The 9,623-nt window shown below is 54.2% G+C and overlaps 1 protein-coding gene across 1 annotated transcript; it reads right to left on the bottom strand.

Annotated features, from left to right (window-relative positions):
• Nucleotides 1-925: 925 nt before the first annotated feature.
• On the bottom strand, nucleotides 926-2,255 carry POU4F3 (POU class 4 homeobox 3). Its single transcript, XM_068536117.1, has 2 exons — nucleotides 2,136-2,255; nucleotides 926-1,822 (listed from the first exon to the last, which is right to left on the bottom strand). The coding sequence occupies exons 1-2, from the start codon at nucleotides 2,253-2,255 to the stop codon at nucleotides 926-928; spliced, it is 1,017 nt and encodes a 338-aa protein (XP_068392218.1).
• Between the last annotated feature and the right edge of the window lie 7,368 nt (nucleotides 2,256-9,623).

The raw sequence follows: 9,623 nt of genomic DNA, 5'->3' as shown, positions 1-9,623 counted from the left end.
TGATTCGGAAAAGTTACAGTTACTTTCGTTCGAGCAGCTGCCTCTACGCAGCTGCTCTGGGAGTCTGGCTGGGGTCAGAGTCCTCAGTCCGATTGCTACCAATCCCCTGCTTTCCTGCAGGCGGTCATCACCCCTCAAACTGCTGTCATTACCCAGCAGATCGTGGTGGACGGGCCACAGCAGGGGCCGGCTGCTGCTTGCAAACCAGCTACAGGATCCCTCCCACCCCATCCCAGCATTTTCAGTCTCTGAATTGGGCCCACCTTTTCTGGAGCCCACCTTATGGTGGAGAACAGCTCGGAGCCCGCTACTCCCCGAACATTCTCCCTGAACCTAATCTATGCTACCTTAGAGAATTTACAACAAACCAAAGGATGAAATGGATAAAATCTAGGTGACGAAGGGAGTATAAGGCTATCCTTTGGAAACATACATGTATTTTATATACTCTAAATAAATCTCCAGTACATGTTTGTGCCCCACTTAGACTCTGTGTTATTCCTTATCGCTTCCTTCCCATCCCTTCACCCCTTGTCTCATCGCGCTTAGTAAAGTGGTGCCTTCACCCCAGAGTCGTGCGTTCGGGCCAATTGACCATCCCCTGCGTTTCGGCTCCCGCCGTGAGGTCGCGCAGTCGCGTGCGCTAGGGCGATTTTCAGCACCACGGACAGCACAAGCCCCTCCAGGCCTGCCTTTCATGAATTTTGTTCTTAGCGCCCAAACTTTTCTGATGGGAATAGAAAGAAAAGAATGGAAAAGAGAAGGCCGGGAGGCAACCAGGTGGGATAAAGGGGAAAGTCTGTGACTTCGGGGGAGAGAACCTGACCTGCCAGGAGACGTCTCGGAGCCCCCATAACCGTGCCCCCCAACTCCAGGGGGACATACACTCAGCTCTCCCGGCCCCGGACGCTGCGCCCCGCAGCAGTCAGTGGACAGCCGAGTACTTCATTCGTTTCTGTTTCTGTCTTTGGTTACAGAACCAGACCCTCACCACGTTCTTTTTAAGGTCCAGTTTTTCGGCGATGGCCGCGATCTTTTCGGATGAGGGCCGCGGCTGGATAGCGAAGTAGGCCTCCAGCGAGCGCTTCTCCGGTGCCGCGATGGACGTGCGTTTGCGCTTCCTCTCACTGCCGTTGAAGAGCTCCGGCTTGCTGTTTTTCTCTCGGTAGGCGGCCTCGGCTTCCTCCAGCCAGGCCTGGAGCACCGGCTTGAGGGCGATCATGTTGTTGTGCGAAAGAGTGAGAGACTCAAACCTGCAGATGGTGCTCTGGCTGAGCGAGCCGACGCCGGGGATCTTGAGGTTGGCTAGAGCCGCACCCACGTCCGCCTGGGTCACCCCCAGCTTGATGCGCCGCTGTTTGAAGCGCTCCGCGAAGGCCTCGAGCTCTCGCGGGTCCGACTCCACGTCGCTGAGGCACGCGGGCATGGTGCTGTGAGGCGCCACGGCATGTGGGTGGCTCATGCCCATGGCCTGATGCAGGTGGCCCATGGCACCCAGGTGATGCGGGTGGATCTGTGCCGGCATCCCCGAGTGCTCGGGGGCTCCCAAGCCGCTGACGCTCAGCGTGGGCGAGATGTGGTCTAGCAGGTCGCCCTCGAGGCCCTGGTGCACCGCGTGGTGCGGATGCGAGGTGAGGGTGGCCGGGTGGGAGATGGGCACGGTGGACGAAGTGGACGTGCAGGGCACGCTGCTCATGGTATGGTAGGTGGCGTCGGGCTTGAACGGATGGTTCTTGCCGTGGGAGACGATATCCACCGCCGCCAGAGCTTCGGCGCGTGCCAGCAGGCTCTCATCAAAGCTTCCAAATATATTACCCTGCAGCTGCAAGCGAGAAGGCGCACAGCACGGTCAGTGGGGAATACTGTCAACTCAGGATTAAAACACATTTTCAAGCAACCGAGATGCCTCTCCTCAAAGCCCAGGTCATAAAAATTAATACGGAGACAGAGGCTCTGATGGAACAGACGTGTGGATCAGAGACATGAATGAGAGAGAGCGCGCCGGGAGAGAGCACGGGGGAGACAACGAGAGGGGTTCAGACAGCGGCGATTGTTCTGGGCGACATGAAAAAAACATGAACCAAGTGCCTGTCAGAAAATGTGCCTTAGAGCGGTAATTATGCTCCACTACGTACCTGCGGGGCTGGGAGACAGACTCGGCGCATGGCCTCAGAGCCGGAGTGGAGGCTGGAGAATTTGGGTTCTTGAAGCACCGGGTGCATGCCGAAAGGCTGCTTGGCGTTCATGGCCATCATCTTCGCACGCCGGGCAGGGAGGCAGCGAGGGACATGGATCTGCTCGCTCGCTCGCTCGCCGCACTCCAAGTGAGCGCCGCTCAGCGCCCGCGCTCCCCTCGCCCTCTCGCTCGCTGCCTCCCCTCTCCCCCACCTGCTCCTTCACTCATCTTACAAGCAGCCTGCCAGGAAGGGCCCGGGCGCGCGCGCAGGCGTGTTCACGTGCCCGAGACTCGCAGGGGCGGCCCGGGAGGCGAGGCCAGGCAGCAGGTCTCCGCGCGGGCCCCCGCCGCCCCAGACGCAGCATTTATACCCTGGCCGGGCCGGGCCTCTCCCCGTCCGCCCCGCCCTGCCCGGCTCCAGCCCGCAGACCTTCCGGATTCTTTCTTCTTCTTCTCGGACCTTCTTTCCCCCAAAGTCCCAAACCTCTCCATCCTGTCCCAACTCTCATAACCCAGATAGAAGGGCAGCCGTGGGCCGGGAAGCTGACCACCCCCCCTACCCACCCCCACCCCCCACCCCATACACACACTTTGCCCAGCTGCCGCCAAACTGCCCATTTCCAGGGCGCTCCTGGTCCCACGCCGGTGCGGTCCACCAGAGTCCGGCCCAGCCGCGCAGCGAAGGGGCGCCTCCAAGCTCCCAGACGGGCTCCGGGGAGGATGAGAAACTACCAGAATGAGCCCCAGGTGACCTCCACCTCCCGGGATGGAGGTGGGGAAAGTAACTGCCTGCCTAGTGCAGGAGGCCTGAAGTTTCCTCCCTGCACTTGTCTTTCTTGCCTTCGCTTGAGAAAGAAAATTTCCCGCCCCCCCCCCACCCCGCCTCCCCCTTTCCCCAAGCCGCCAGTCTAAGGAATCTTGCAGGTTATTTTTCGGACTGCCCACCGGCCTTGGGAGTCGATCAGAGGACTTCTGCTGGGCCGCCGATGCTTACAAGCCCCATTAGCCACAACAGCAGCGTTCATTTTAGAGGTCCTACTGTGTGTTGGGCAATTTAGAGTTAGCTCAGGGTACCCTCAGTACCCTATGGAATAGTTACTGTTGTGCCATTTTATAGACGAAGAAAACGAGGGTCAGATGGGTTAAGCCCAAGACAACGTAACTGGGAGCAAAGCCATTCACTCACTCGTTCCGTTGTCGTTATCCGTTACACACATATTTACTGGTGGCCTACTGTGTGCCAGGCGCCACGTCTGACTTCCCAGGCTCTTAACCACTGAGCTACTTTGTCTTCCCTCCCGAAGTTTCGGACCTGCGTGCCCCGAGGTTAGTGCTGCCCCGCCCTCGCCTTCCCTCTGCTCCCCTCTCCTTTCCCCGCGCTAGTAAACATCGTGAATAATGCATGGGGAATCCTGGGACCGCGGCCGCGCCGCCCTCCGGCTTGGGAGAAAAGCCCTGCGCGCCCAGCTGAGCCCACCTCGTCGCTTCCACCGCGGAGCGGCCTTCGGGTTTCAGTGATCCTGGCAGCCTGTAAGCTAGGACCCCACGCCTGGGGCTGTGAGTCAGGATTCCACGAAGGTTAACGGGGTGGGGGCGGGGTGAAAGGGGCCACCCCCTGGCCTAAGAGAAAGCGCAGCCGGGTCTGGCCTCCCCACCCTCGGGTCCTGATAATCCCTCTTCTCCGCATCGGAGTCAACCCCCTTGCCTGGGTCCTGTCCTCCAACCAGCGGAGAGGATTAACCCCGGTGCGGGAAGCCACGTGTGGCCCTTTCACTAACCCTTTCTGAGCCTCGGTTTCCTGAGCTCTAAAATGGGAATTGCATTGCTATTTGCCTTCTTGGGTTCTGGTGCAGATGTTGACAGCTGGAGTAGAAAGGAAAGCATTGAGTCAACTTCTTCACAACCTGATGCTTGGGGGCTCAGGCTCTGCCCTGGGATCTTGCTCTCGAGAGGCCAGGAGCCAACTCAGTGTCTGGGTACTGCAGTTTCCTCATCTGTTAAATGGACATCGTAGTTTCACCTCCACTGATTGTTGTGAGGAAGGCACTGAGATAAGCACTTGACACAGTTACTGGGACACTGAAATCATGGAATAATGTTTGTTCCTCTCTTCTTCCTCCATCCTTCGGGAGCAGGAGTGGCCTGGGTCCTCTCTCTAGAGAACGGTTTGTCTGCAGGTGCAAACTGGTTCCTTGCTCTCCTCTGTTCACCTGCTTTGCACCAGACTCCGTGGTGAAGGTTGAGACACAGATGTGAATCAGACACAATCCCTACCCTCACAGGATCACCAGTCTAAAATCCACTGCAGGAAATTGACTGTTCACTTGCACTGCAGTGGAGCGGATGTAGATTCATGCACAAAACACAGAGCAAGGCTGGTGGGATTCTTGAAATACAGAGTACACACCAGAACCGTGAGCCTCAGGAGGCCTGGGCTTGGGACAGCATGCAAACACTGTGTCAGTGTGATGCTGGCTGAGCCTCAATTTACCCATAAGAGAGGGCTGGACTAGATGATCGCTAAATGCTTCCAGCTGTAGCAAAAGACTAGCATTCTGGTTAATTTAAATGAAATACGTTTTGAGCAGGTCAGGAGCTTCTCTCCAGGAATCCTCAACTCTCCGGAAGCCAAATGTAGCATTATTGTATCACTCACCAGCATTTAGGACCACTCATTCTTGTTTTCTGCCCAATACTAGAAGCCAAAAGAGAAAACGGGGACAAAAGCTGGGTATACTGGATCCTCTAGGGAGAAGAATCTGTAACTCGCCTGGCTTCACGGTGCCCTGAGACCCTAGTTGTCTGTGAAGCTGAACCCCCAGAAATGAAGGGAAAGGCCGGTCTACATCCATTCTTCTCCGCCCTGTCCCTTCAGGGGCCTGGGAGATACTAGCCAGGGTCGAGGTCAGGCAGGGGTCAGAGACAGGGCAAAACCAACTAGCCCCCTTAGGCCTCCAGTGCAGACCTTTGGCTCACCAGCCCTCACTCCAGCATCCTGAGGCATTAGGATCACAAATCAAAAACCATGCTTGCATCAGACAACCTGTGTTCCCAGGGTTTTTCCCACCCTTCCCTTCAAGAGGGTCTACTAGCAGCTCTAAGCAGCCAGCAGGAAGATGGCTGCCGTCCTTAGGGACCACTCTTACTGAGAAGGCCCTGGAGATAACAGACTGGAGAAGAATGAAGGAAAAGGCCATTCAGAAAGTAACTGGAAGGAGAGCCCCAGAACACAGTTGATAACATCCTCTGTACTGTACGGGATTTGCAAACTTAAATTCTGTCAGGGGCAAGTCTCGTAAAATTAATTAGCTGGGTGTATACAAGGGATGATTGGGACTGTGGTAAACTGGAGAGCACATGTCCCCACCCCATGGGGTTAAATTACAGTTAAAACACACACACACACACACACACACACACACACACACATCACGTATGGGCCAAACAAAATCTGTCTGAGGGTCCAAGGAAGGACCACATGGGCATTTATGCAAGTGACCCTAAATGGGGCATTTTCTTCATGCTACAACCATTTCCGAATACCTACTGACAGCTGGGCCTTGTATAGGTTCTGCAGGTATAGAGCACACTGCTTCAGGGGCTCATAGTCTAGTGGGGACAATAGAATTGCTACATGTAACCCTAAGTCAGGACACAAAGCACCATGTTCTCCAGAAGGACTAGCCCTATAGGAATGCTAGGAAGGGCGGGGTGGGGAGAGGCATTTTCCCTGAGGGCCAGTGGCTTTCAGCTTTACTTGGAGTAGGAATCATCTGCAACCTCTTAAAATACAGCATCCTAGGGCCACACACAGAGATTTGGCTACAAGGACTAAGGTGCTTTTTTAATAGACATCCTTGATTTGTGTGCAGATGATCTGGGACCATCAATTCAAAAAACTTGCCCTGCACACTTGTTAGATGATGATGATGATGATGATGATGATGTTAAAGCCCTGATTTAATTATGTAAGTTTCACCAGGACTCAGAGAGTTTTCCTTCTTTGACTCTTTTGCATCTTCCTCTATTACGTCTTGGGAAGAACATGATGTTTTATGGTCTCTGTTTCTCAAAGGACCCTGGGACTTCTTTGAGGATGAGTCTTATCTGTTGCTGTGTCTACAGGTATACATGCAGGAACTTAATTATTTGTGTTGAATGAATGAATGCATGAATAATATCCTCCCCAGGACTCTGGCCTGTGATGATAGTGACAATAAGAGGAGCCATTGGTGGGGTGGTTCCTTGTATGCCAGACTCTGGGCTCAGTGCTTTAGAAGTATTATATGCTGAATCCCCACATCAAGCCTGTGAGGTTGATATCATTATCTCTATTTCACAGATAAGAAAACTGAGGCACAGAGAGATTGAGTTGCCTGAAGGCGGCAAGCATGGTAGAGTGGGGACTGGAACCCAGGTGTCTGACTCCCAAGCCCATGCTGAAAGCTGACTAACATCCTGCACTGCACCAGTTTCCCCACCACCCAAGCCCAGGGCCTGAGGGAGCGGGGTGAGCTGGCTTTTACTCCTTTCTCAGAACGCCATGCTTCCAGAGGCTCAGAGTCTGGCCCTGCTCCAGGCGTGCTTCCGGCTGAGGCCACGGGGAGAAGCCAGCAGCTACCCCCCTCCCACCTCCGTCCCTGGCCAACCTCCACCTTCCAGTGTTGGGGAGAGAGAAAAGGGGTGGAATGGGAGATGGCCCCGATAGGACAGCCCGAACTCAAGATGCCATCGCGGGGAGGCAGCTGGCGGGGCTGCCTGGCCAGGTGTTTGCAGCCACCCGCCTCGCCTTCCTCTCCCTTTCTCTCATCTCCTTTCACAAACTTCTCACATGTACCCGCAGCCTGCGCAGCTGCTGCGGACTCGCCTGTCGGCCGCTTGCCTCGTATTGTCTGCGCGGCCTTGGACGATCCGAGATGCCCAGTGGGACTCAGGAGCCCGGGGCCGAGCATCCGTGAGGGACCGGCACGCGCCAGGAGCCCTCCCCTTCCCCTGCGGTCCCCGCCGCGGACCAAGCGCTGGCTCTCAGGCAGTAGGGCTCCATGCAGGTCCCTGCTTCCTCACGGCCTGTTTCCTTATCTGAAAAATGAGAGGACCGAGCCAAGGGATCGCCAGGAGCCCTTCTCCACCATGCATTCTTTCACTGAAGACATTTACTGAGTGCCTACTATGTGGCAGCCGCTGTGTTAAGAGGTAGGAATTCAGCTGCAAATGAAACAGACAGTCCCCGACTTTCACCTACCACCCCTACCCGCCTGGAGCTGATGCTTCAGCGGAAGATGAGCAATAAAAAAGAAAGCCTCCAGTAGTGATAACTACTACAGAGAAAATAAACCAGGGTGATGGAACAGAAAATGCATGGACAGAAAGGGGAGGAGGAACCTTTGAGCCAAGGCCAGAAGGAGAAAACGGAAGATCAAGGGGAACAGCACAGTGTGAAGGTCCTGAGGTGGGATCAGCTTGGGGTGTTCAGGGAAGAGCAGGAAGGCTAGAGTGGGGGGAGAGTGGTGGGAAAACTGCGAATGTGGGGAATGGCAGAGTCAAAAGGTAGGAGCTGGATTTTGCAGAGAGGTTGGGTTTTGCTCCAAGGAGAGTGGGGAGCCCCCAGAGCATTTCAACAGGACGGTGATAGGATTTGAGGTCTCCTTCCGGTGGTTGTGCAGGAACTGGGTGAGGTGGTCCAGAGTGGAGGCGAGAGACCCCAAGCTTTCTGGGTTTAGTCCTGGGCTTCGTGGGGAATCCAGGTCAATGGTTTGAATTTGAGGTGTCATGGCCCAGGAGACTCTTCCTAATAACGTCCTACAGCTTTTTCGTATTCCTCCCTCCACACCCTGTGTAGGTCCCCTGTGTCTTCATCTTCGAGCTCTAGACATTATCATATATGTTGTGAGCAGCATGGCCAGCTCTGTGCTCGCCCTCAAGCTCCTGGACTCAATAAACACATGGTTCTGGCACATGAGGACTGGTTTCGCCTTCCTCTTCTCCAGTTCATAGGTGTCTCAGAGTTCAAAGTCATAAAGTCAATCCCCCTGTGGCCTAGCTGGTTGTCATCTCTTCCATGGCCAAAGGATTAGGCCATTTCTCTTACCCAGCCAGCTTGGCTGTGAAGAGGCAGCAAGGGGTGGTGGACAGAGCACAGGAAGTGTGGATTCTAATGTGGATGTATAACTAACCTGCTATGTGATCCTGAACAAGTCACTCGTGGTCTCTGGGCCTCAGTTTCCTTATCACTATAACAGGATTAGGGAGACGGGCTCCACAGGCCCCTTCAGGACCTGTGTGGATACCTCAAGGTTTTAAGTGTAGATCTTGGGGAAAAGGAAGAGGCCATATCCATCGCCATAAACGGAAACCACATTCTGATGGTTCTGCAGTGTGCTCTGTAAGCAAAGCAGGGACTTCTGTTGCTTTGTGTATCCATCATATGCTTGCTGAGCACCTAGTCTGCGCCCGGCACGTGCTAGGTCTGGAGATAAAATGATAAACAAGGGCTACCTGGTCCCTGCTTCAAGAAGCTTAGAGTCTGCTGTTGTCTTGTTCAGTCTTCCTAATACTCCCAGAAGGGAGCATTATCTCTCCACCTTTTCTTTCTAGATAAGGAAACCCGGTTCAGAGAGGTGAATTAACTTGTCTATCAGTGCACAGCTCATTGTTTCTTGAGCTCTAACTCTGCCAGCCCGGCTCTGTGCTTTATGTCACTTAATCCTCACAGCCACCCTCTCTATGATGTAGGTACTATTATTACATCTGTTTCACACAGGGGAGCCCTGAGGCTCAGTCAGAGAAGTTAAGTGTGTTCCTTGAGGTCACACAGGAATAAGTGGCAGGGATAGGATTTGAACTCAGGTGCGCTGCCCAGAGACCACAAGCTTTCCTGCACACACTAGACAGCCTCCAGGAAAATGGGTGAAACTTCTGCCACTTGTCCACTTTCCTTTAAGCCCTGGATGCAGCGAAGAGAAGCAGAGCCATTAACAAGCCTCTGTAAATTAAAAAAAGAAGAAGAAGAAGAAAAAGAAAGGCAGAAAAGAAAAAGAAAGAGGGAAGACAAGTGAAGGCTTTGCTCCCATCAGGGGGGAAATCGGCGTCTCGTCGCCTAGCTCCATGCCCTGATTTATGATAAAAAATTTAGAGGAAATCATTTATATTTTAAAGGATCTAAATAGCTGCATGAAAGTTTTATCTAAAGTGCCACTGTATTTATAGGCAGTTCTTCCATGCTGGAGGTAATTAATAGACGTATAAATCTCAGGGCTCTCGGCTCTCCTGCCCGCCCCGCTGGATGGCGGCGCGGGCCTCCTCGGCACCTGGGGACCACAAGGGAAGGGGCTGGGCGGCAGCAGCAAAGAGACCTGCACCAAAGCTACCGCCCCCCGCCGCGCCCCGTGTTTTGTGAAGCCTTCGCTGGGACCCAGGAGCTATTTCACATTAGACTAGTGGATGCAGC

Source organism: Eschrichtius robustus, chromosome 2 (genome assembly GCF_028021215.1).
Source record: "Eschrichtius robustus isolate mEscRob2 chromosome 2, mEscRob2.pri, whole genome shotgun sequence".
Classification (NCBI taxonomy): Eukaryota; Metazoa; Chordata; class Mammalia; order Artiodactyla; family Eschrichtiidae; genus Eschrichtius; species Eschrichtius robustus.
This window is presented reverse-complemented; position numbering and strand designations above follow the sequence as displayed.

Excerpts from the sequence above, each read along its gene's own strand:
- POU4F3 (XM_068536117.1), bottom strand. The coding sequence starts at position 2,255 with ATGATGGCCATGAACGCCAAGCAGCCTTTCGGCATGCACCCGGTGCTT. Across the intron at positions 1,823-2,135 it reads TCTGTCTCCCAGCCCCGCAG|CTGCAGGGTAATATATTTGG; the intron begins GTACGTAGTGGA and ends TCTCGCTTGCAG.